Source organism: Marmota monax, unplaced genomic scaffold, assembly GCF_021218885.2.
Source record: "Marmota monax isolate L192 unplaced genomic scaffold, Marmota_monax_Labrador192_F-V1.1 WCK01_AAM20220418_F8-fsc00307, whole genome shotgun sequence".
NCBI classification, from domain to species: domain Eukaryota; kingdom Metazoa; phylum Chordata; class Mammalia; order Rodentia; family Sciuridae; genus Marmota; species Marmota monax.
In genome coordinates this window covers 193,948-221,583 of record NW_026695211.1, presented here as the reverse complement: position 1 = coordinate 221,583, position 27,636 = coordinate 193,948, and the positions used below count along the sequence as shown (strand labels likewise).

General features: G+C 36.7%; 2 protein-coding genes across 2 annotated transcripts in view; both read right to left on the bottom strand.

The window, feature by feature from the left end:
- Positions 1 to 1,134: 1,134 nt before the first annotated feature.
- Positions 1,135 to 27,636, bottom strand: part of Mbtps2 (membrane bound transcription factor peptidase, site 2) — a 45,540-nt gene continuing 19,038 nt past the window's right edge. The window contains exons 6-11 of the mRNA XM_046430588.2: positions 14,856 to 14,974; positions 12,804 to 12,984; positions 7,473 to 7,567; positions 6,906 to 7,101; positions 5,492 to 5,567; positions 1,135 to 4,250 (exon numbers count right to left, since the gene is read on the bottom strand). Of these exons, the coding sequence (XP_046286544.1) occupies positions 4,028 to 4,250; positions 5,492 to 5,567; positions 6,906 to 7,101; positions 7,473 to 7,567; positions 12,804 to 12,984; positions 14,856 to 14,974 (890 nt within the window). The 3' untranslated portion in view covers positions 1,135 to 4,027. The remainder of the gene's footprint in view (positions 4,251 to 5,491; positions 5,568 to 6,905; positions 7,102 to 7,472; positions 7,568 to 12,803; positions 12,985 to 14,855; positions 14,975 to 27,636) is intronic.
- On the bottom strand, positions 23,675 to 26,569 carry Yy2 (YY2 transcription factor). Its single transcript, XM_046430589.1, has one exon. It carries the CDS (start codon positions 26,080 to 26,082, stop codon positions 24,949 to 24,951), a length of 1,134 nt encoding a protein of 377 aa, XP_046286545.1. The 5' UTR covers positions 26,083 to 26,569; the 3' UTR covers positions 23,675 to 24,948.

Below are 27,636 nucleotides of genomic sequence, written 5' to 3'. Positions count from 1 at the left end.
TTCAGTTCATGGTTGGTCAGTTCCATTGCTGTGGAAGATGAGACAGAGCATCATGGTTGAAGGGTGTGGTGAAGGAAAGCTGCTCAGCTCACAGTAGCCAGAAAGCAGAGAAAGAAGAAAAGAGGAGCCAGGGGAAAACAATATAATCCCTATGGGCATGCCCCTAGCAACCCACCTCCTTCAGCCATGCCCCACCTACCTACAGTTACCACCCAGTTAGTTTATTCAAACTAGGGGGTCACAGCTCTCACAATCTAATCATTACAACTCTGAAGATTCTTTCATTAACGTAAGTTTTGGGGGAGATATCTCATATCCAAACCATAACACACATATATGCTTTTGTTTGATAAGACACTAAAAGAAAAATGATTCTACATTGAATCACACACTTTCAAATGGGTGGATTTTATAGTATTTATCTTAATAAAGATGTTTTTGTTTATATTTTTTAGTTGCTGATAGATCTTTATTTTTTTAATACTTGGTGCTGAGAATCGAACCCAGTGCCTCACAAATACCAGGCACGTTCGCTACAGCCCCAGCCCCTCAATAAAGGTGTTTTTAAAAAAGTGGTTTAGCTAATCAGTCACTTAGTCTTGTGGCTCTTAACTGTAGTGTAACATGATCAGAGGTGAGGAGTGAATGAGGCTAGCTAATCAGGAACTGGGCTAAATTCCCAGCTGAGAGAACACCACACACACATACACACACACACACAGGGAGAGGGGAGGAAGGCAGGGATGGGGGAAGGTTGGCCCTAGGAACAAGGGAGGAAGCAGGGGGGCAAAAGGTCAAGAAGAAACCAAATGTTACAGTTAAAATGCTTTTTTTCAGGAATTCCCCAAAACACAGATGAACTTACAGGAGAATTCTGTCCACACTAAGGAAACATGATAGTCCTTTTTCTTCATCCATAAACCAGCCATTTCCAAGATAATAGTGAACACAGGAATCTTGTTTAAAAGATTTCTTTTCAAGGCCTGCAACAACTTTTATATGAATAAAAACTGAAGGCTGCTTTTAGATCAGGAATTTTTAAATGATTAAGATCTTACTCTATGTAAGCAGAACAATTTTGACAGAACAGAGTACAATTTTTTAAAAAAGACAACACATAGATTATGACAAACATAAAATGCTGATAAACATTTATTTTTTTATTGCTAAACACCAAACACTGGCAATTATGATACCTTCAAGTTAAAGCTTAAGAATGAATTACAGCACGGTCAAAAGATCTACAGAAAAAAAAATACCTGTGTACCATCAGTATGTGGACATTCAATAAATACCATAGGACAAAATGATGGCTGAAAATCACATAACCATGAAGCACACATTTACAATTTGCTATTAGAACAGACAAAGACCTAGCAGAGTTATTATATTATTAAAAGGTCAGGTTTAACTGCGTGTCTTTTCAAACTGAGATGCTGAAAAATATATATACATTCTCTACAGAGTGTAGGTGATTAAAAAAAACTTTCAAAAATGTAAACAACGCAGAGTAGGAACACTGAGAATAAAAATTTAACTGTTGAACAAAGTGACAACACAGAACACTTTCTTCAAATCCTCAAAATAATTAATTTTTTCTAATCACTTTACAGAAACCAAAATGAATTCTTTCCAGAAAGATGATAATATGCCAGGGACAAGAGCTTCCAAGGTTTTTTTCTTTTTTTATGTTAACATATATTTACAGTAAATATTCAATAATACTTTACAGCTTAAATAGAAACATGCTTTTCTAATCCATAAATAACACTAATCACCATCCATCCAACCACATTAATTAAGTACTTATGATGTCTCATGCACTGTGCCAGGGATGCAAAGCTGAATATGACATAGTCCTTGATCTAGAAGAGCCCATAGTCAAGCTAAAAAAAACAACACATAACATTTCCTTTTTTATACAATGAGGCCATTTCTATACAAACAGTACTGATCTGCTCAATTTCTTATGACAGTGTTTCCAAATCCTAACCCTATGGATCAACAGAGCAAGGTATTTAAAAGCTAAAATAATATAAGGTTGTGTTTTTGTTTTTATCCAGAAAAAGAAGCTAATGGATAGGATTTCCTGTATTAAATTTTTTTCTTGGGCTGGGGTATAGCTCGGTGGCAGAACGCTTGTCTAGCATGCATGAGGCCCTGGATTCAATCCCCAGCACCACACACACATAATTTTTTTCCCTAAATTTTTTAAAAATTGACTTGCACACATACATTTTCATTAGTAAACTGCTTAATTCAAATGTAAACAAGTTAATTACATAAGTATTTCATGAGCATTCTCTAAGGTCTACTACCAAAACAGGTTTAAGCATTACTAGGCTAATACATTTTGGTCCAGAATGACTGTTCTACCTAAGAGTAGAACAAATGCCATGTTTTCTGGGATAACCAATAATTTGCATGGTTTTAGTACTGGGGTATTGACTGATGACCCAAGTCATTAATAAAAGATTAAAATTATTCAAAATATAATTTCTGTTTAAGAAGCAAGGTAAAATTCTAATACAATCTAAAAAGTTTCTTAAAAATGATTTAAAAGTTTTAGTGCTGAAAGAGCAACTAATGATCTCACAAAGGTAATCCATAGAGTACCTCACTTAGTGAAGAAGTTGGATACATGGCTATTAATAAGTTATTGCCTTTTATCACTTCTTGAGTGTATGAGAGAAGTGTATATTTTTCATCAAAGAACCAGCATGCTCATAACACTTCAAAGACCAACTGCTTCATGATGGCCTGTTGACTTCCCAAACTTCCCAGTGCTGCATCTTCATTCCATAAGACCTTAAACCAGGTATGGCTCTTTCAGATTCAAGAATCTGTTCCTAGGCTCTGGCTAATCCAAATTTGTCCCCTTTCACATGCAGCCATTCTCAATATACTACCAAGTCTTCTATGGACCCGCAGAGGTAGCTTAGGGGAGATAGAAAGCAAGGACTAGGTGTTTAACTACCCAACACAGAGAAACATGGGAGCCGCTGGTGAGGACAGAGTATGGCTCAGGGTTTAAAGTTGTTGCTTTTTAAAGACAGGCCCCAGATGGCCTTGGTAGCACAAGAGAAAATGTCTACCCTGGAAGAGCTCTAAGCTTCAAACCTCTATAAGAGAATGGTAACCAGGTCTACTGAAGATCCTGGGTTCGTCTTGTGATCTGTCAGAGGACCCAGTTGACTTCTGAGGTTTGGTCCTAACTGCCTCAGCTCACAAGCTGCTGGTGTGAGACACTTCATGCAGCTGGCTCTGAATATCAAAGGTTAGTGCTTCTTCATGATGTGGAGATACATCATCAATGAATATAATGCTTGTGGGACAAAGCCATCTCATATCATTGGCCCTGTTTCCGATTTTGGTTTTATTTGCTATCATTTGAGAAAGATTTTCCCTTTCATGTAAGCAAATTCTTTTTTTAGAAGTTTATTAATTTAATTAAAATCAGACTTCTCACAGTTTTCAAAGTACAAAATAATACACCAATAAACTATAAAATACTTTTCAAGAAAAATGACAAGTGATGTAGACCAAGAACACATTCACCCTTCCACTTGGCCAAAGTCTGGTCTTCCTTAAATCTAGATTAATGGTGCTTTTAAGTTTTTCCTAATTACTTTCACCTGATTCTGTTCTCCTTTATACTATTTCAAGACAGTATGTGGTCACACAAAATGATATTAAAAGAATGAATTTTCACTTGTTTAAAAATTGTTCCACAAGCATGTGAAATGCATACATTCAGTCTTTAAAACTAGAATGTAACCAACAATAAAAAATTTAAAAAAATAAAATAAAACTAGAGTAGTTAGGGATTTATGCCTTTCATTTCTTTTGCTCATCCTCTACCACTAGTTTGGGTACTCTGGATACAGGAGGAGCATAAAGATGTAGGCCAAAATGTAATTTTAAGGAAACACTTTACATTTCATACCAAGTAATGATTTCAATGGCAATGGACATTACCACGTAGATGTATATTGTAACTCAGAGACTTGTCAGATGAATGCAAATATTACCGTGCTGTAACCATCCAGAGACCTAGCGTCACATTGGCAGCCAAAAGTACACTGCCACCAAGTAGGATGATAAATCCTACCAGATCTTTGACATCGTTGTCTCCAATCACTGAGGTAAGGGTGGCATCCAGGAAAGAGTTTAAAATCCACTGACCATCCAAAGCAAAGCAGGGCACTGCATTAACAATAGCCAGTGCTCCGGAGAGGGAAATCAGATACCTGAGTTAAAATCAGTTAAGGAGCCAGCTGTGAGCTGAGTAGAAACTACCTTTCTGAGAGTCACAAGAAGATACTGTTCTGGGACTGAATTTGAGATTATGAAGGATTTCTCTACTTTTTATTTTTTAACATCTCTGCCATTATATCTATTATTTAAAACAAAAGAGTTTATATTATTTTGAAGTTCAGAAATCTTGACAAGAAAAATAAGGCAAACCACTTATAGACAAACCAATTTATAATGAACTCCTAGAAAGATTAAGCTTCTCTAATCCTTTAATGACACCATGGAAAGAAATGTGGAAGGAATAAGAAATTGGGGGAAAATTACTTTTTTTGTTTTGACAGTGCTGGGGATGGAACTCAGGGCCTCACACATACTAGGCAAGCACTCTACCACTGAGCTCTACCCCCAGTCCCCAAATTACTTTTTGGTCTTTACAAAGACTTCCTTCATTTGAGGAAATGAAGCTTTTGACCCTTGAACCTTGCTTTATTTTATTATCATCTATAAGGTTATAGCATTAAGTATCTCTGACAAAGTTGCAGAGTCTCCAAGATACAATCTTGATTATACACTTTTTTTTTTAATTAACTGCTCATTTGTTCTCCATTTCATTTTGATCCAAATCATCAAGGAAAGAAAGTTAAAGATTTAAAAGTGACAAAAATAAAGAACTCTTCCAATTACATAATAATCAATTTCTTTTAAAAAATTCACCTTTTATATGCAAACAGGATATGCTATAGACTACATGAGATTTTGTCCTCTGAATTGCTATTTTATTAATGTAAACTGGTTTTATCTTCCTTAGGCATTCCTTAGTGGACCAGTGAAATGCATTTACATAATTCCTAGTTATGTATGTAAGAATTGTCCTCCATTTAGTCAAAACTAACAAGCTCAGATGGGCAGAATTCATCACCTTACTAGTAACTGAAGCTTTCATCCTTTATAAACTTACTAAAAGGTTTTAGACCTGTAAATTCAAATTTTAATTTGTATTCAGGGTTCCTTGCCTTACAGATCTTAACCTTTCTCCCTTTCTGATAATTTTTTTCCCTCCTTTTTCCCTCCCAGGTACAGTCTAAGCTCTTTCAACTTCTTTAAAGTCTCCTTTTTAGTTGTTAGTAGTTAAGTGATTCTTGTAAGGTTCCAATACTCTATTCAAAGTAAAACTGACCAATCTCCAAACAACGCTTTGAAAACTTTTTTTTTTTTTTCATACCAGAAAGGATACTTAACAAATGTCTCCACAATCACTGGCAGATCTATGCTTAAAAAGTTGAAACGTGGGATAAAACTGGTGATGCTCACTAAAAAGGAGAAACAAGGAATAATGCATATTATTTATATCAGATAAGCAATAGCATTATAAATTTTACCATAAGGTCAAAATGTAGGCTAGCTATTAAACAGGTTGAGAAAGCCCAGTCTATAAAAGCAATTATTATTCCAGAATAGCTAATAAAATGATTGGAATGAAAGAATTCATGTCCCAGTATGTATTTATAATTTGAAGCAAGAGTAAGATAAAGGGGACTATATACCAAATATGACTACTAAATACGGAGTTTGAAAAAACATTTTATAGTTTACATTAAAGAACTCCTACCCTTTCAAAGAGTTATAACTTTAAAATCACATTTACTCCAATTATTATGCTATTTAATCTATTTTTGGTCTCAGTTTTTTCTTCATTGCTAAAACAAGGATTACGATTAGGCAATCTTTAAAGTCCTTCCTCTTCCATGGATTCCAAAATCCTGTCTTTGTTCAAAACACTTAAAACTATCCTGTAATTAGGCAGAACCCACAGTACACATTTATGAATGATCTAAACTTGGGACATATCTTCATATGTTGAGGGTGTACTGAATAATTGCAGTCTAGAGTCATTTAGTGTCAAATGAATAAATAAGAAAAATGACCCAGATTTGTTTATCAGGATATGACTACAAAGCAATGAAAAAGCCTTATGTTTATTTATTTGATACTAAGGATTTATTTATTTGGTACAGGGCATGCTGCCATCGAGCTATATCCCCAGCTTTTTATTTTTCATTTTGAGACAAAGACATATTAAAAACCATTGATTTGTACATTTTAAAAGTGTGAACTGTATGATGAATTGTTATAAGAAAAAATAACATTAGGAATCTTGTACAATAAAATGAGTTGGACTATATAAGCCATATGAAGAAGTTATATATTTAGTTCAATCAGGCTGCTACTGGTAAAATGACTATGCTGGCCCAACTTTGTAATCCTACGTTCATGTGTCATGCATACATGCCCATACATCATGGCGTTGTCTAGGGTATGGAGCTCTTGCTACTATTTGGGGGAGCTTGAATAATTTAATAAACTCACAGAGAACATCTCTAAGACATCACCTATTTGACTTAGACATAAATAGTGGGAAGGTAAAAATTCATCACTATTCATGGGCAGGCTCTTTCTTGCTTCAGAAATTCAGATTATTTTCCTACTGCCTAAATTTCATTTAATGCTTAAGAACAAGAAAATAAGACTTTGACAAGTGATCAAATTTATAATAAACAAACTTAATGCAAGGACTTCTACTGAATTTCTACACTAAAAATATAGGTGATTTTAACAGTTTCCTACAGGTCCACCACAATAATACCCACCTGTATAGTGAAGATGTAGTGGATGTCCTACGTATAACATATCAATTTGAGGTGGGTGTTTTACTTTTATTAAGCGAGTGTGAGTTTCCAAAGAAGGTATTATACAGAAACTCGAACTTGAGCTTTTTTTACAATCCTTATTGGTTCTACAAACTTGAGTGGCTTCAACTGCTTTCCGGGCGGGTAGACATGTATGCTATGAATAAAATATTAATTAGTAAATATTAAAATGATTTATTGATTTATTAAATTCAAGTTACATTTTATCAATATTTTTCATGTCAACTAGCATATTAGCAGTGAAGTTCACATAAAGGAATTGCCATTTATGTACATACACTATAAATTAATTTCAAATATTCCACCGTGGTCATATAAGATATTACATTAGTATAAATTTTTAAAGATTCTCAGATAAAATGTGACATGAAATGTAGAGATGTTAATAAAATGATACAAAGTAAACAGAGAAAAAAGGGAGAAATTTTCATAATTTCCATTATAGCTTTCTATGCTTATTTTGTTATAATTATATCAGACAAGCAAGATTGCCTCAGGGCAACTTACCAAACGTTTATTAAAATTATTTCTGTAGGAAAAGCACACATCTGTGAGGCTGTGATTGTTACAGCATTCAGTGGAACCATCTAGCCGTTTGTATGCTAAAGAGAAACAGTGCTTATTTGATTATTAGAATCTGTTACATATTTGTAATAAAAAGTTTGCTTTTTTTAAGGCAAAAAGTAAATAAAATGGCATATGAATCAGGAAGCTGCATAATTCAGTGTTTAGCTTGACAGCTAATTGCTGCAGTTTGATTTTACATTATAAAAAGCAATTCATCCAATTTGAAATCAAAAGTGGCACTTAACCCTAGGTAAGCTGTCCTCATAAACTTATCCACCCATAAAGTTGGAGTTACAGGATTTCAGTAGGTTTTATAATAATAACCCTTTCTGAAGTAGATAGTGAAGAGGGCCTATCTACTTCTGAGAGGTTTTGGAAGATAGTAAATCTTGAGAATAGGGAAAATTGACAAATATTTCAACCTTAAAGAATCAGATTGCAGGCTGGGGTTGTGGCTCAATGGTAGACTGCTTGCCTAGCATGTGTGAGGCACTGAGTTTGATTCTCAGCACCACATATAAATAAATGAATAAAATAAAGGTCCATCAACATCTAAAAAATATTTTTTTAAAAAAGAATCAGGTTGGCCCACTGAATAATTTTAACATTACTAAATGGGAGAATACAAGTGCCTCCTGTTATGATCAATAGGAAATATTAGGTATTACCTATGAAGCATTTCTGCTAAAAGAAAAAACAAGGAGTATCCTGAATCAAATCAAGCCTCTAGACCTAACCACTGGTTTATAGGAAACCAGGGGCATCTGAACATATTAGTGACATCAAAAGGATATATAAATAGAAAAACCCAGAATAAATGAAGTTTAAATGGTTCAGTTTCTTCAATAAACATATACCATTTCAAAAACAGTCAGGAAACTACTAACAACTTAAAAGAGATTTTCAGAAGCCAAATTAAACAAACCAAGTATTAAAAAAAAAATTAGCGGGGCTGGGGCTGTATCTCAATGGTAGAGTGCCTGCCTTGAACATGTGAGGCACTGGATTCTATCTTCAGCACAAGAAAGAGAAAGAAAGAAAGAAAGAAAGAAAGAAAAGAAAGAAAGAAAGAAAGAAAGAAAGAAAGAAAGAAAGAAAGAAAGAAAGAAAGAAAGCTATTGTGTCCACCTACAACTAAAAAATAATTAGGGGTCTGGGGATGTGGCTCAGTGGTGGAGTGCTTGCCTTGTTTATGTGAAGCCCTGGGTTCAACCCCCCAGCACCATGAAAAGAAATTAAGGAAAACTGAACAGCAATAAGATATTTTGTTAGGTGTTGTTATGATTTGGATGTGAGGTGTGCCCCAAAAGCTTACATGTGAGACAATGCAAGATTCAGAGGAGAAATGATTGGGCTGTGAGAGTTTTAACCCAAGCAGTGATTTAATACCCTGGTAGGGATTAACTGTGTGATAACTGAAGTGGTAGGGTGTGACTGGAGGAGGTGGGAGTTGGGGCATGGTTTTGGGGTATGTATTTGTACCTGGAGGGTGGAGTCCCTCTCTCTGCTTTCTGATCTTGGTGATGGGAGCTGCTTCCCTCTGTCATCTTCTCCCGCCATGAGGTTCAGCCTCACCTTGAGCTCTGAGGAATTGAGCCGGCCTTCTACGGACTAAAACCTCTGAAACCGTGAGTCCTCAAATAAACTCTTCCTCCTCTATAATTGTGCTGGTCAGACCCTTTAGTCGCAGCAGCAAAATTGCTGAATAAAACAGGTGTGATAATGGCATTGTGTTCATGTTTAAAGAGTAATCACCTTCTAAAAAGAGGCTTAAGTTTATGGGTGAATTGATAGGGTGGGATATGCTTTAAAATACTCCTCCCAATAGTGGGCTGCTTAGATGACAAAAGTGACAAAAAAGGTCCATGAAGGCTTGTTTATACTACTCTTGGCTTTTATATATTTATTTATTTATTAATAAAATGTTCTTAAAATGGGTTATACAGGGGTTTTGGCTCAGGGGTTGTGGCTCAGTGGTAGAGTGCTTGCTTAGCACATTGAGGCACTGGGTTCGATCCTCAGCACCACATAAAAATAAATAAATAAAATAAAGGTATTGTACCCAGCTACAACTTTAAAAAAATTTAAAAAGTGTGTTATCTAGGGCAGGGAATGTAGCTTAATGGTAGACTTCAATCCCAAGCACTGAAAATAAAGTTATATATAGAAGACTAAATTTGAGAAAAAAATTAAAATATGGTTTTCACTACTTTGCCTCTGTTGCATAGTAAAATTATTCTCGAATATTAATCATATTTACCTATACCAGTAGTTGTGGACAAATATCTAGGGTATTTCTTGACCTAAAAATACAGGTTGTGAACATAATTTGTATTTTGGAACACTTTAAAAATTTGGGCCCAACAATTTTGTATAAAGAATACTGATGGGGCTGGGGTTGTGGCTTAGTGGTAGAGTGCTTTCCTAGCATGTGTGAGGCACTGGGTTTGATCCTCAGCACCTCATTAAAATAAATAAAATAAAGGTCCATCAACAACTAACAACAAAAAAAAAAAAGAGTACTGATGATTTCCCAGCAACTTACAAGGCTGAAACAAGTAGATCACAAGTTTAAGACCAATTTGAAAAATTTAGTAATACCCTGTCTCAAAATTAAAAAAACAGCTAGAGATAGAGCTCAGTAGTAGATTGCCCTCTGAGTTCAATTCCCAGTACTACAAAAAGAAAAGAAATAGAGATGCTGATTTTTTTTTTTTTTTTTGTACTGGGGATTGAACCCAGGGATGCTTTGCCATTGAGCTACATGCATCCCTAGTACTCTCTCTTACTCTCAAGCCCCCAACACAATCTATCTGTCTGTCTCTGTCTCTCTCTCTCTTTCACACACACATCCTCACACATTTATGTATGTATTTATTTAGCAACAAAATCTCACTAATTTGCTTAGGGCCTCACTAAATTGCTGAACTTGCAATCCTCCTACCTCAGCCTCCTGATACACTGGGATTACAGGCATGCATTACTGCACCCAGCCAAGTTGCTGACTTTTTAAAAAAATATTTATTTTTTAGTTGTAGTTGGACACAATATCTTTATTTTATTTATTTTTATGTGGGGCTGAGGATCAAACTCAAGGCATCTAATGTGCTAGGTGAGCGCTCTACTGCTGAGTGACAATCCCAGCCCAGTTGCTGACTTTTTTAGAGCTGAGAGAACTCAAAATGTTTAGTGGGTCCTGAGAAGAAACTTACTTTAGTCCTGTTACCTGCTGCACAGGACAACATATCTGACCTCAAGGGGTATTTTCATTAGCCAAGAAAACTTTTCCTGGATTTCTGCCACCTAAAATATATAAAATAACTCTATCCCAAATAGCTTTAAATATGCCACCATTCACACACAGCTACCACTAGAATTGTTTAAGTTTAGGTATATTTTAGCCAGAATATGTAAGGGAAAGTTTATGCAAAGGAAAATTGCTTCTTGTTACTTAAACTAATTTCAAAATTATATAAACGAAAATACTATTATATCTCTACACATAAAGATATTATATTAGGGTATTTAAGTACCCCTAATTAATTAAATTAAATTTAGTTAATTGGTTATGGTTGAGTTTGAGTACTGATTTAACAATTTTTTTTTTAATATTTATTTTTTAGTTGTAGTTGGATGCAATACCTTTATTTCACTTTTATATGGTGCTGAGGATCAAACTCAGGGTTTCACACGTGTGAGGCAAGCGCTCTACTGCTGAGCCACAATCCCAGCCCCTTAACAAGTTTTTTTTTTTTTATGGTATTGCGAACTGAACCCAGAGTTTCACACATGCTAGGTAAGCACTTTACCACTGAATGATATCCCCAGTCTATATTTAAAATTTTTTTTGTTGATGAATCATAGTTATACATAATATTGAGTTTCATTTTGACATAATCATACATATATAGAATATAATTTACTTCATTCCGCAGTACTTCCTCCTTCCCTCCCCTCTTCCCTTTCCCATTCTTCTTCCTCTACTCTACTGGTCTTCCTTTTATTTATTTACTGTTTTTTTGTTTGTTTGTTTGTTTTTGTTTTTAAGTGGTGCATTGTAGATATACATACAGGTAAAATTCACCATGATGTGTGTATAAATTTGATCAATTTCATTCCACTATTCTTCTTTTTCTGTTCCTCCTCCCTCCCTTCAATTCTCTTCCTCTGCTCCAATGATCTTCCTTTAATTTTCATTGGATCCCCCATTTTTCTCCTCTTTATTTTGGTCTAGATTCTGTATATGGGACAAAATATTCAACCCTTGACTTTCTCTGTCTAGCTTATTTCACTTAGCATGTTGTTCTCCAGTTCCATCCATTTATAGTAAAATACCACAATTCCATTCTTCTTTATGGCTGAGTAGAACACCACTGAGTATATATACCACATTTTATTCATCCATTCATCTCTTGACAAGCACCTAGACTGGTTCCATGACTTGGCTATCCCAGCCCATTTTTAAAATTTTATTTTGAGACAAGGTCTCACTAAATTGTCCAGACTCACCTTGAACTTACAACACTCCTATCTCAGCCTCTGAGTAGCTGACACTCCTATCTCAGCCTCTGAGTAGCTGGGATTACAGGCATGTGCTGGGGTGAGAGGAGTGGTGTACTAAAGATTGGACCCAGGGGCACTCTACCACTGTGCTGTGTCCCCAATCCTTTTTATTTTTTATTTTGAGACAGGGTCTTGCTAAGTTGCTGAGGCTAGCCTCAAACTTGCAAACCTCTTGCCTCAGCCTCCAGAGTCACTGGGATTTTAAGTGTGTGCCACTGCAAATTTTCTAAGAACAGAAAGAATTTTGTAATTCTAAAAGTCAAATATAAACCAGGAGTGGGGGCACACGCCTGTAATCCAAAGGGCTGGGGAGGCTGAGACAGGAAGATTGTGAGTTCAAAGCCAGCCTCAGCAACATCAAGGCGCTAAGAAACTCAGTGAGACCCTGTCTCTAAATAAAATACAAAAAATAGGGCTGAGGATGTGGCTATGTGGTTGAGTGCCCCTGAGCTCAATCCCTGGTACCCCTCCCCTGAAAAAAATCAAATATGATATTATAAATTAGAAGTTCAACAATAATATACAATAAAGGAAACATATATTTAGTATCCAGTTTACCAAGAATAATGCTTAGTTTGGGCTTGTTTATTTTGCTGACTTGCTTTAAAAATATTAGAAGAGAATAAATCTATAGACATGGTCTAAGGATTAGTGAATAGAAGGTAGTTGTGTTCAAAGCATTATATTTCACTGACAAAATACACATACCTCTAACTGGGAAGCTTAACTGTTGTAAAGTTGAGGCACTTATACAATAACCAATTTGGGGTTCATAGGCGATAGTATCTAGACATTCATTCCAATCTTGCACATTAGTAACAGGACAGTCCTGTAGATGAGTGACAAGGTCTCCCACAAAAAGGCCTCTGGGTCCAATGGCAGGAGAGTCCTTGGGAAGAGGGAAAAAACAAATCAGACAACATGTGAAGACAAGCTATGATTAGTTTGAGCAAACAATAGTAAAAGACATGAAGTCAATTAAGTAGAATATTTTTTAAATGCAGAAAATAATCCAGATTTGAATCTAAAACCTATAGTCCTAGAAAATTACCTAAATAAAATCCAAAAATTACAGTTGCTTTCTCTAAGTCTCCAAGATTTTGACTTTGTCACAATAAAAAAAATCCACTTGCTGACCATTAAGACTAAAATGACAAAGGACTGGGAGAGTGAATTGTTAGCATATGTGAGGCCCTGGTTTCAATACCAAGCCTCATATTCTCTCTCTCTCTCTCTCTCTCTCTCTCTCTCATACACACACACACACACATACACACACACACACAGCTTTTACCATATTTTGGAGAAACTTTCCCATATTCTCAAAATACATATAATTTTATAAGTCCGTATATAAATATAATCCCAAATATGCAGACAATACTATCAGCACTATAAACAGGTAAGCTCACAAAAGCAATTTTCCTCTTTAAAAATGTCTGAAGAGAAGATCTGGTGCAATTATAGTAGTCATGTATAAGGGAATGAAATACAAAGTTGAAAATATTAACTTAAACTCCTATAAAATGTTTTGTCTGGATAGCTTAGGTTTCATCTTTCTTACTACTTAGGAGAAATGACATTTGTCTCAAAAGCAGAGGTATAAAAATTAACAGTAAATGTAAACAATTAATTTTATTAACAAAATACATGGAGATAGATAATCTTGATATTATCTTTGTAACTCAGAACAAAACAATTTCCATGGAATTTTTAAAAGGCAAAACCTTTTGATACTCAAATTAGTATTATAAAACCTTTATATCTGTTTGGTTTAGCAGTGCATGCCTATAATCCAAGTGACTCAGAGGCTGAAGCACAAGAATCACAAGTCCAAGGCCAGTCTCTGCAACTTAGCGAGACCCTGTCCCCAAATACAAAATAAAAAGGTCTAGGGATATAGCTTAGTGGTAGAGCTTTCCTGAGTTCAATCTTCAGTACTGCAAAACAAACAAACAAACAAACAAAAAAACAAACAAAACCCCAGCAGTAGACACATTAAAAAAAATCTTTAGACTGGGGTTGTGGCTCAGTGGTAGAGTGCTTGCCTAGCATGTGTGAGGTACTGGGTTCAATCCTCAGCACCACATAAAAATAAAAATAAAGGTATTGTGTCCAACTACAACTAAAAAATAATTTTAAAAAATACCTTAAAAGAATAGAAGAGCTGGACATGGTGGCACATACCTATAATCCTAACAACTCAGAAGGCTAAGATAGGAGGATCAGAAATCTGGGCCATTTGGTAAAAATCTGTCTCAAAATAAATAAATAAATAAATAAATAGGGCTGGGGATATAGTTCAGTGGTAGAGTGTCCTGGGTTGAATCCTCAAGTCACAATAAAAAGGAAGGAAGGAAGGAAGGAAAGGGAAGGGAAGGGAGGAAAGAAAGGAAGGGAAGGAAGAAAGAGAGAGAAAGAGAGAGAGACAAAGAAAGAGAGACAAAGAAAGAGATAAAGAAAGAAAGATAAAGAGAGAAAGAGAGAGACAAAGAAGAGAGACAAAGAGAGAAAGATAAAGCAAAAGACAGAGAGAAACAAAGAGAGAGAGAGAGAAAGAGAAAAAGAAAGAAAGAAAAAGTGAGTGAAAGTATTTCCCAACATTATATTTAGATTTGAAAGAACTGCACTAATTTCTTCAGAAGAAACTGAGCATTCTGTGTATGAGAACTTGAATAAAATGCCAGATATTAAATGCTAAGTATTAGATCATATCATCTGGAGAAAGAGTGCCCCAAGTACCAGTAATCCATTATTTACCTCAGCAACTTCAGTGATAAGCACCCCAACTCCAGTGTAGTAAAATGGCAAGAGAATTACCGGGAGTAGAACAAGAGCTAAAATACCCAAGAGGGCAAGAACAAAATTATGCCAGATACCTGAAAAGAGAGAAAAAAAGTAGTAAGCTCAACTGGGGCAAGAGTGCCATAGGTAGCTGGATTTTACAACATGTAGGTATTCTGATAAATTAGTAAAGTGACCGGAAGAAGCTGTGAAGTAGAGAGAGCTATTGATTAATATAGCAGACAAATGTTCTGTTAGACGCTACCTTCAATTCAGATACCAATATCTAAAATGGGCTTGTTAATATCACATTAGAAAGACCACATGCTAGTATATTTAATACCAATAGAACTAATATATTCTACTATTCTCTTCACAAAATCTATACATCATTAATTTAAACATATTTGTGATATTTGAAGGAAATCTCAAATATATTCAAGTGAAAGTTATGACAAAATTAAAAAAAAATCTTGCCAAACTGGGATATGAAATCCCAAGTGGCACTTAGAAAAAAGGATTGTTTCCGTGGGAGGGAAAGGGAGAGAGAAGGGAAAATGCATGGAAATGGAAGGAGACCCTCAGAGTTATACAAAAGTACATACAAGAGGAAGTGAGGGGAAGGGGAAAAATAATATAAGGGGGACAAACGAATGTCAGTAGAGGGAGCAGAGAGAGAAGAGGGGAGGGGAGGGGAGGGGAGGGGAGGGGGGATAGTAGAGGATAGGAAAGGCAGCAGAATACAACAGACACTAGTATGGCAATATGTAAATCAATGGATGTGTAACTGATGTGATTCTGCAATCTGTATATGGGGTAAAAATGGGAGCTCATAACCCACTTGAATCAAATTGTGAAATATGATATATCAAGAACTATGTAATGTTTTGAACAGCCAACAATAAAAAATTAAAAAAAAAATAAAAATAAAAATAAAATAAAAAAAAAAAAAGAATTGAACTATTACAAAGAGTAATTTTGGTGGAACAACTAGTTATGTATCTTATATCATGTCACAGACTATAAAGCAACAGACCTTTATAAAGGAACTGGTTCTTTTAAAAAGAAAAAAAAAAGCTAAAATTAGGGATGGGGATGTAGCTCAGTGGTAGTGTACCAGTCAAGCATGTATCAGAAAAAAAAAAAAAAAAACAACCAGGAAAAAAAAAAAAGCTAATATTTACACCGCCAGATCTGCTGATCGTTTCCATCATATATTCAACATTTGCAGCCATTCAAAGGAAGACTTTTCCTATCCCTAATATTATGTAAGTAATTACTCTTTCTGTTTAGAAAGATGGTCTTAAATAGTTTTGTTTTGACATTTAAGTCTTTTATCATTTGGAATTTTTGTGTGTATGTTGTTGTGATTTATAAGTATGATTTTATTCAAATGTTTAATATTTTTTCCTCATTAAATTAAATGTTACTTTTCACCTATAGTATACTTGCATCCATTCATTGATTTGCTTTTGAATTTTCCACCCTTTTCCACTGTTCAGATTATTTAAGTGACGATAAAGCAGTCATAATTACTGGTAGTAATAATATTGTAGTATTTAGCAAGTAAATAGCTTCAATTTATTTTAATTTTTTTATTTTGGTTATTTCTCCTTTATTCTTTCTGAAAAATTTGAGAATCATTTTTGCAACCACCGAATAGTATTCAGAATAGCATTTCTAATACCACTACAATAACTAGGAGTGAATCCACAATTCTGTATTTCTAACATATGATCTTGGCATATCTACATTTACTCAAATCTTTTACATCTCTCACTAAAGATCTGTAGTTTTCTCTATATTGGACCTATATATTTCTTTAAAAAAGTTAACTTTTTTTTAGTACAGTGTATAATTCTCTGAATGGGATCTTTTCTTCCTAGGATGCTGTTGGGTTGTTTCAGGAACACTACACTCATTTACTTCTTAACCACCAAAATGAATTTTACATATAGAATTGCATGGTCTCTAAATTCTTCTAATAATGATAATTTATTTCCTCCCTATCCCACCTGTTTTGGTCTTTTTTTTTTTTCCGGTGGACACAACATCTTTATTTTATTTTTATGTGGTGCTGAGGATTGAACCCAGCACCCCGCGCATGCCAGGCAAGAGCGTTACCGCTTAAGCCACATCCCCAGCCCCTCTTTTGGTCTTGTAGCAGTGGCTAAAACTTCTAGAACAATGTTAAATAGTTGTGATAGCACGTCTTCTCTTGCTTCCTTCAGGATTTTAATGAAACAAGAAACATCAGGGCTTAGATGGAATTGGTTTATATACTAAGCAATGAGATCAGGGTAAAAATAGAAAAATATGAGTATAGGTGATCCAGGGTTTAAGTTTGAGATCATGGATCAAGGGAGAAGAAAATCTATTGCTGTGATCAAAGCAGCAAGGTACCCATTGCCTTGAGGCTGGTAATCATTACTGAAGAGGCTAATGTTTACTTCAATCAAGCCCTACTTGTGTTCAGTATAGTTTGGAAACAATAAAACACAACTACTTCAATTCTCAAACACACAGAAGTGATTTTAAGTGATTTTTAGGACACAAGATGACTTAATAGGTAAAAAAAAAATCAACTCACATTATTATTCCTAGAATCATCCATAGTAGTTATATCTGAAGGAATATAAACTGACTAGCAAGACCATTGCTTACTATAATTACATTATCATTTCCAGATTCACTAATATTTTTACTTGACCCCATAAATAACTTTCAATTAGCTGATATAAATAAAAACAAGATTTTCAATATTTAAGATTTTAAAAAATTTAACTATAGAGCCAGAATAGTCAAACTTTCTTTATTATTTAAAGTGATTTTTTAGCAGCAAGGCATAGAGGTTTAGTTAGTTAGTTTTGTTTGGCAGTGCTAGGAATCAAACCCAGGGCTCACACATTCACACATGCTAGGCAAACACTCTACCACTGAACTAAACCCTCAGCCCAAGAACTTTTTTTTTTTTGTTTGTTTGTTTTTGGTATCAGGAATTGAATCCAGGGGCACTTAACCACTGAGCCATATCCGTAGCCCTTTTTATTTTTATTTCAAGACAGAGTCTTGCTAAATTGCTGAGGTTGGCTTTTACTCCTGATCCTCCTGCCTCAGCCTCCAGAGTTGCTGGGATTACAGGAGTGTGTCACCATGCCCGGCTCCAAGAACTTTTTAAAAGCAATTTGCTCTTCACTTAGGATTGGACAGCAGGTACTATTTAATCTCCCTTCTGAAAATTCTTTATACTTTAGTTCAAAATTTAAACACCTTCCTATAAAATTTGCTCAGGAAGCATCTATCTCATCTCTCTTCCTCACCAAATTTCAGATATATGGCTACTGGATTTTCCTTTTCAAAATCAGTATGTATTTCATTGCTTTAAAAAATAGCTATTAGCTGGGCACGATGGCATATGCCTGTAATCCCAGTGGCTTAGGAGGCTGAGGCAAGAGGATTACAAGTTCAAAGTCAGCCTCAGTAATTTAGTGAGACTTTAAGCAACATAGTGAGACCCTGTTTCAAAATTTAAAAAAATAATAATAAAATAAAAAGAGATGGTGATGTGGTTCAGTTATTAAAAGACTCTGGGCTCAATTCCTGGTATCAAAAACAAAAGCAAAAACAAAACAAAACAAAAACTTCAAAAACAGTAGCTATTACATATGCAGTGCTTTAAAAGTAGCATTACAAAAGCAGAATTAAGTATTCTTCAGTAGACTACCATAAATAATATTCTGGACTTTTTACATGGAAGTGGGAAGACATTTTAGAAGCAATGAAATTATTAAGTTTAAAATCAATAAGCTAGGCATTATGTGCACATGAATCTGTTATCTCTCTCTCTCTAAGTATGTAATTTATGTATATTCCCCCTTGCTCATTTCCACTTTGGGTAACAGCAAGGTGAGCCCACAGATCAGTAACTATTTAGCAGGGAATGAGATACTAATCCCTTTTTTTAAAAAATATTTTTTAGATGTTGACAGACCTTTATTTTATTTATTTATTTTTACGTGGTGCTGAGGAACGGACCCGGTGCCTCACACATGCTAGGCAAGTGCTCTACCACTGAGCCACAACCACAGCTCTGATCAATCCCTTCTTACAGATAATTCTAAATCTTTGAATTTGCCCTCTATTGATTTTATGGCAAGATGAGCATATCCCCCCTTCCACCTCTCCTTATCCCTCTGCCTGGGAAAGAAGGCAGAGCAAAGCCACCTCATTCTCCACTAGGCTGACAACTTCCAACTGGGAATGACAAGGTGACGGGTTAGGTAGATAGATAGCAGGACTAGTTACTCCTATGCCAATTAGTAAACTCTGAAGGAGATATGTGGACCCAATTATTGCTGGAGACATATAACTTTCTTTGGCCCTAGTTGGGAATGTAGAGTGCTTGCCTACCATATGTGAGGTCCTGGGTTCAATCCCCAGTACTGCAAAAAAAAAAAAAAAAGATTTCCCTATTTTACCTACCAGCACCACTCACAGTAAACATATTCAACATTTTCCTTTTATCCCTCCTGAAATTTTCTCTGCCCACACCAGCAAGTATGTGAGTATATTTATGCATATATTTATTTATCCAAAGGTAAAAACCAGAATGTTGGGCTGGGGATGTGGCTCAAGCGGTAGCGCGCTCGCCTGGCATGCGTGCGGCCCGGGTTCGATCCTCAGCACCACATACAAAACAAAGATGTTGTATCCGCCGATAACTAAAAAATAAATATTAAAATTCTCTCTCTCTCCTCTCTCTCTCTCTCTTTTAAAAAAAAAAAAAAGAAACGAACTTTATTTAAAAAAAAAAAAAAAAAAAAAACCAGAATGTTTTCTAATAATTCTTTAAGGATACTTAAGAATGGTTTTAAAAGACTCTCCCCCCCCCCCCCCCCCCCCCCCCCCCGCAGTACTGGGGATTCAACTCAGGGGCGGGGCTCTACCAGTGAGCTACATCCCCAGCCCTTTTTATTTTTTTGAGGCAGGGTCTCACTAAGTTGCTGAGGCCGGCCTTGAACTTGCAAACCTCCTGTCTTAGCCTCCTGAGTTGCTGGGATTACAGGCACCCACTACTATGACTGGCTGGCTAAAGGACTCATAAGATAATTATCCATTTAAAATCTGTATTGTTACAATTATTGAAGAATGAATGTGGTGTTTAGTTCTAGGTTATGATGCATTGTGAATGTCCAGAAATATGTATACAAACACAATAAAGGGCATTTTAAGATACAGGTTTTTGAAGAGGACTTAAAATCAGCCTACTACAGTGATGCAGCCACATCATGTTTATAGCAACTCAATTCACAATAGCTAAACTATGAAAGCAACCTAGGTGCCCTTCAATAGATGAATAGATAAAGAAAATGTGTTGTACATACACAATGGAATATTATTCAGCCATAAAGAAGAATAAAATTATGGCATTTGCCAGTAAATGGAACTGGAAAATATGCCAAGTGAAATAAGACATTCCCAAAAAACCAAAGGACAAATGTTCTGATATGCAGATGCTAACACAAAATAAGGGTGGGGTTGGGGAGTAGAAGTTCATTGGATTAGACAAAGGGAAATGAGGGAAGGGAAAGAGGATAGGAATAGGAAAGACAATAGAATGAATCGGACATTCCCATGTTCATTATGAATACACAACTAATATACATGTACAACCACAAGAATAGGAATTCATACTTCATGTATACATAATATGTCAAAATACACTCTACTGTCATGTGTATCTAAAAAGAACAAATTTAAAAAAGTGAATGGGAATTTAAACCTAAAAAAAAAAAAAAACTGGATACAGGTTTTTGGCTTTTTCTCTTCCTTCCTTCCTTCCTTCCTTTTTTTTTTTTTTCCTTTTTGGTGCTAGGAATCAAACCCAGGGTCTCACACAAGCTAAGTACATGATATATTACTGAGCTATACCCCCAGATTCTAAACATACTTCTTTTGCAGTGTTGGGGATGGAATCCAGGGCCTTGTGCATGCTAGGCAAGTGCGTTACCACTGAGCTACACTCCAACCTTCTGTTTTAGTGTTTTTTAAATATATTTTTAGTTGTTAATGGACCTTTGATTTATTTATATGCAGTATTGAGAATTGAACCCAGTGTCTCACACATACATGCTAGGCAAGCGCTCTACCACTGAGTCATAACCCCAGCCCTGTTTTATAGTTTTTTAAAAAACAGAACAGGGAGGAAGAGCATGAGAAGATTACCATTAGACAGGGACGAGAGGTGGGAGGGAAAGGGAGAGAGAAGGGGAATTGCATGGAAATGGAAGGAGACCCTCATTGTTATACAAAATTACATATAAGAGGATGTGAGGGGAAAGGGGAAAAAAACAAGAGAGAGAAATGAATTACAGTAGATGGGGTAGAGAGAGAAGATGGGAGGGGAGGGGAGGGGGGATTGGAAGGGGATAGGAAAGGCAGCAAAATACAACAGACACTAGTATGGCAGTATGTATAAACGTGGATGTGTAACCAATGTGATTCTGCAATCTGTTCACGTGGTAAAAATGGGAGTTCATAACCCACTTGAATCAAATGTATGAAATATGATATGTCAAGAGCATTGTAATGTTTTGAACAACCAATAAAAAAACTCATTTTTTTTTTTCTCTTAGGACTTATACCTTATCCTGTGGCAGAGATAATTACATGAACTCATTGGTGTGGTAGAACTGTTCCTACCAGCTTGCCAGGTCAATTGTGTACATTTCTTTCCAATTCCTTCTTCAGAAACTGTAGGTCAGTCGCTTGAAACTGATCATGGTGGGAGCATTTACACCATAGAAACCAGCAAATGCTAGTATCAGGGTTTCCCACCCTACCCTCCAGAGCCAGGAGTTAAGCATTCACTAGCATACTCTCCTCCTATATACAGTCTTCCCTTTTTCCATAACAGTTTTTCTCATCGACAGGATAGAGGAATTATTAGAACCAGGGTAGGTGCATTATTAGTATAAGTGGAAGTAACAGGAACAACTCTGCGCTGGAATGTACTATGATGGAGTTGGACTTGAGTCTGTGACAAAGAAGCTGAATGCTGGGAATAGAAGAGCTCACAAGACAGGAAGAGCCCAAAAGTCTGCCAAATCACAGAATCATCATATCAACACTGAACTGTTTATATTTGGAAAATTTTATGATAATTTAGGTCACTGTTATTTTAGTTATTAAAGCAGGTAGATACCTAGTAAACACATGTTCCATTTACCATGTGCACATTGCAAATTGTTTTAAAAAGTTTTCTAAGTGGTTAATTCTACAAATATCCAGAGTAAGTCTGGTCTAGAATTTATGGGGTAAATGATATCTTCTATTATATACAGATACATCCTTAAAAACACCAAAGGTGGGCTGGGGGTGTGCTCAGTGGTAGAGCAGCTGTCTGATATGTGCTAGGCACTGGGTTTGATCCCCAGCAACATAAACAAACAAAAAACCCTAGCAATGGTATTACATTAGGTATTATACTATATTTTAGACCTTTTCCCATATTTAGTCATGACTAACCCCCACCCCGTTTTGGTACCAAGGATTGAACTCAGGGGCACTCAACCATTGAGCCACATCCCCAGCCCTATTTTGTATTTTATTTAGAGAGAGGGTCTTACTGAGTTGCTTAGCACCTCACTGTTGCTGAGGCTGGCTTTGAACTCCTGATCCTCCTGCCTCAGCCTCACAAGCTGCTGGGATGAGCAGCTGGGATTACAGAAATGCTGGGATTACAGGCACACACTACAGTGCCTGGCAACAGGTTTGCTTTTATTATGCATCTAATTAAGCACGTATCCGTAAGGAGATAGAAAATTATCTAGAAATGGAATTGTTGGATCAAAAAAGTATGTGAAATAAAATTGACCTTCAACAAATTTACATTAATTTATGTTCCTATATTTGAAGTTTCTCTTCCCTCTGAAGAGAGTGGATACTATCATTAAATTTAGTCTTTGATACAATCTGCTGGGTGAAAAATGAAATCTGTCTTGATTTCTATTTTATTTTGGTACTGGGGTTTGAACCCAGGGGCAGTTAAACAGGGAGCTATATCCCCAACCTTTTTATTTTTTTGAGACAGGGCCTTGTTACATTGCTCAGGGCTTTGCTAAATTGCTAAGGCTGGTTTTGAATTTGCAACCTTCCTGCCTCCGAATCCTGAGCCCGATTACAGGCATGCGCCACCACACCTGGCTTGATGCTGTGTCTCATGAAAGATCCTACACATTCTATAAGGCTATTCATATTTCTTCAGAGAGCTGCATATTTCCATCCAATGCCTGCATACATCCTTGGTCACTTGCTAAGCGCTCTCCTTTAAAAACCTAATTTGCATACATTATTACTTATAAAATATAAATAGAGGAATTTAGTCCTTTGTAATAGGTATTATAATTTTCTCCTCTGAGTTTCTTTGGCTCGTTTTGTAGTTTTGCATTTATAGGCATTTTAAGTTTTGGCATGGTCAGTGGGTTCCTTTGTAGTCTTTTCCACTTTAAGATTACAAAAGATACTCACATGTGTTTTATTATACAGCTTTCATAGCTTTATTAACAAAAGTAAAACAAAAAACCCTCTAATTTCTTCAATTCACTCTGGGAAAATGAATTCGGAATACTGCGGGTGCGTGCCCTCCCCCACGGCTCCACGGGCTCCCCCTCCCTCTCCGTGACTCCTTTTTCTCCCCATGCCCCCCTCATGCCCCCCTCATGCCCCTGCTGCGCACCTATCCCTTTATCCATCTTCCTCCCCACCCCCACTCCCAACCCCATGGTGCTAATACTAGTCAAAGAAACAAGGCATGAACAAAAGGAATGAAGGTAAGGGCACACAGCTGCATAGATTCCTTGACTCTACAGGTGGTCTCCTATTTCTTGCCAGGCATGCAGCCTAGTACCGTTATCACCCCTCTAGATTCTGAATTTGTCTACGATAGCTTAAGTGACAATGGGGATGGTGGAACAAATTTCTTTCTAACCTTCTCATCCATTAATGATTTGTCTATAAGCACACACGAAAACTGTTACAACTTTGACTGTCTAGAACAGGTTTCTTAACACTGGTACTGCAGGCATTTCAGCAGGATAATTCTTTGTCGTGGGGGATTGTCCTATGCATTATAGGACATTTAGCAGTACTCTATCCCTATACCCATCAGACACCAGTAGCACCCTTCACTTTTCCTACATTTCCTAGACACTGTATTTATACAGACAAGCTTTATTTCCCTTCTTTTAGAACAGCTATTTTATTTTTGCTTTTTTCTATTACACAGGATGTATATAATGTGTTGAAAATCAACATGCAAACAATATATTCTCCATCTGAGCACTACTCTAACAAGCAAAGAAATCACACTGGATGATAACATTTGGTAATATTTTTTGGAAAATAAAATTGACCAAAATAGGCTCAAACTGACTAATACTACCAAATCATCTAATGTTCAATGTCATTCAATTCAATGCAGCTTAGTTATGCAAAATGTATTAACATCAAAGAATAAAACCAAAATTAAGACAGCAAATAAAAGTTACTTTTCTTCAGCAGGAAAATACCTAAGTATGTAAATGTTCATTCTTTTAAAGAAAACCTCTGCACTCAAACTTGTTCACCTCCAAAAAAAAAAAAATCAAAACAGTATTCCCAAACATATTTCTAAGAGTATAAAGATGAACATTTGGAAAATAAAAATTTAAAATATAGGCAATAAGTGAACTTCATATTTTTAAGAATGACAAAAGTCTCTAACTCAGCTTGAACAAGCTGTCCTTTGATGTCAGGCTCATCAATCATTCTCCTGTAGGGAAAAAACTTCACAGAAATATCATTACAGAACAAGGCAGTGAGTGCATTTTAACAATATTATGCTACATAAAATTTGCTTTTTCAGAAATATTTTAACTTTAACTATTCTATCAAAACATGACCTTGCATATTCAGGATACATTTTCCTTTTTTCTTGGAAAACACCTTTTTTCCCTCAAACAACAAAGGGCAGACATACTCTCAACCATACCAGTGGAAGATACTTCCCGAATTGGGGAAGGATCTTTTTTCACTGGCTGGTCTCGTTCTTGGTATGCGTTAAGATATGCGACTTCAGGTTAGCTGATTGAGCAAACTTCTTATTACAGCCATCAAAAGGGCACACATAGGGCCTGTCTCCAGTGTGGATTCGTACATGGGTGCGCAAGTTGAAATCCAGAGAAAACCGCTTTCCGCAGCCTTCAAAGGTGCACTGAAAGGGCTTCTCTCCAGTGTGAACCAACTGATGTCGCTTTAATTTGGAGCTCTCAACGAAAGCTTTGCCGCATTCTGCACATACGTGGACTCGGGGACCGTGGGTGTGCAGATGTTTTCTCATAGCAGAATTATCCCTGAACATCTTCACGCAGCCTTTATGAGGGCAAGCGATGTTTCTTGGGCCATCTTCTTTGGGTTTTTTTGGCTTCATTCTGGTAAATTCTGCCAGCTGCTTGGGATCAGAGAGGTCAATACCTGGTATTCCTTCGGGAGGAAGTTTCTTCCCTGTCATGTACTCAGAATAATCAGGAGGTGAGTTTTCAGTCTGTCCTTGAACCTCTGTCCCCTGGTTTCCTTTGTCAACTGAGGGCCACATAGTGACAGAGAACTCTCCCTCCAGGGTTTTCATCTGCACCTGCTTCTGTTCCCACTTCTTACTGCCCAGTTCAGAGCTGCCGTTTCCTACCTTGGTCTCACTGCTGGCATTCTTGCTGCTGTGCTTGCCACTCTGGCTGGTGTGCTTCCCACCACTGTGACCACAGGCTGAGGACATGGTGGAGCCAGAAAGAGATGCTAGGGTCTGCTGGAAACTGACATCTTCACCGCCGACTGGGTCAACCACTTCGCCCTCGAGCTCATTGTTGGCTGGCAGGTTGTCTGCATCACAGTAACCCACCACCTCCTCTAGGGTCTGCACCATGATCATTTCCTGATCGTGTTCTCCGTGGCTGGCAGTGGGAGTGACCAGAGGCTGAAGTGCAATTAGCAGTGGGTGGTTGTGGCCACCGTGGGCCCAATTACCGCTAATATCCTCGTACACTTCAATGGTTTGCACGGCCATAGTCTCCAAAGGAACCGTTTCCACATTAATCTGGTGCAGTTCTACAACATCTACAGGCATCTCCAAATTTTCTGTGGTAATGTAGATAACGTTGTCTGAAGACATGGCAGAGACTTTGCAGTGGTCTCAGCTACTCCGCAGCTGGTACAGGCCAGGCGCAGCTGGTACAGGCCAGGAGATGGCGGAGAACCAAGGAGAACGCAGGTTCAGGTACAAAACCACGAACTGCAGAGGAAGGCACGAGCTTGCAAAGCGTGTGTGCTTGAAGAAAGCGTGGGCTCTAAGGCAAATTACAGGCGGTTGAGTCAGAAGACGCTCGTTCTTCTGGGAACACCAAGCGCATGCGCCTGGGCACCACACGCAGGCACTTCCGGCCACTGAGCAATCGCGTGCCCACGTCTATACCCACGTCAATGCCCACGTGCTCCTCTATACCCACGTGCTTGTGCTCGCGTGTTCGCATTGAACGTCCGGCTTTCTTGCCCCGCTACTGTTGTTTGAACATTAATTTTGCTGTCCAGATCCTTACTGAATTTTTCTGCATTTCATTTCAGTTGATTTTGTAACCCCCCCAACCAGGCTTATAATTAAGTATCTGGGGAAAAAAGAAAAGCCACTCATTTTTAATATTTAAGCTTCTTTATTTCCTCTAATTTAATTACACTGATCCACATTTACAGATCAACATTTAATAGTATCAACAATAGTTGATAGTGGGATTCGTTGTCTTGTCCTTTAATAGAAATGCTTCTAAATGTTAAACCAGTATGAAATATACAGTTATTCCTACTTTTAGTATTTTACAAACCATAAACAGATTTTGAATTTTGTTAAACACTGTCAGTATCTTCTGAGATGAGGAAAGTTTTTCCCCTAATGGTGAAAAATATTTACTACAGTCAAATAGATTTCCTAATGATGAGCCATCCTTGCATTCTTGAGATAGGCCATATGCTTATAAATTTTCTATACACGAAAGATATATCATTGGTATATTGACTTTAAAAAAGTCTCAGTTTTGCTGGGGCAGTGGCACAAGCCTGTTATTCCAGCAACTTGGAAGAGGGAGGCAGGAGGAAAACAAGTTCAAGGCTAGCCTCAGCAACTTAGTGAGACCCTGTCTCAAAACAAAAAATAAAAAGGGCTGGGGATATGGCTCAGTGGTTAAGTGCCTCTGAGTTCAATCCCTGGTCCAAAGAAAAAAGAAAAGAAAATCTATACATTCAAGATTTGAAAGAGCCCGGAGTGGTGGTGCATGCCTGTAATCCCAGTGCCTGGGGAGGCTAAGGCAGGAGGATTGCACGTTCAAAGCCAGCCTCAGCAACTTAGCATGGGCCTAAGAAAATTAGTGAGACCCTGTCTCTAAATAAAATACTAAAAAGGGCTATAGAGGTTAAGCAACCCTGGGCTCAATCCATGGTAACACAAAAAATTAAAGAATTCTACCTGTGAATTTTATAGGGACATTCTTCATCAACTTTGTTTTAATTTTCTCTGCATTAGCTGTCAATTCCCACACTGACTAATTCTGTCTATAGATGCTTCCTCCCATCATTTAATCTTTTTTTCTTCAAATAACTCTTAGATTTAAGTTCTAATTTTATTTTTTCCATTGTTTTCTGCCTCTATTCTTTTTCAAAAATTGTTTTGTAGTTGTAG

Bases quoted from the DNA above. Each gene is read 5' to 3' on its own strand.
- Yy2 (XM_046430589.1), bottom strand. From the start codon at position 26,082: ATGTCTTCAGACAACGTTATCTACATTACCACAGAAAATTTGGAGATG.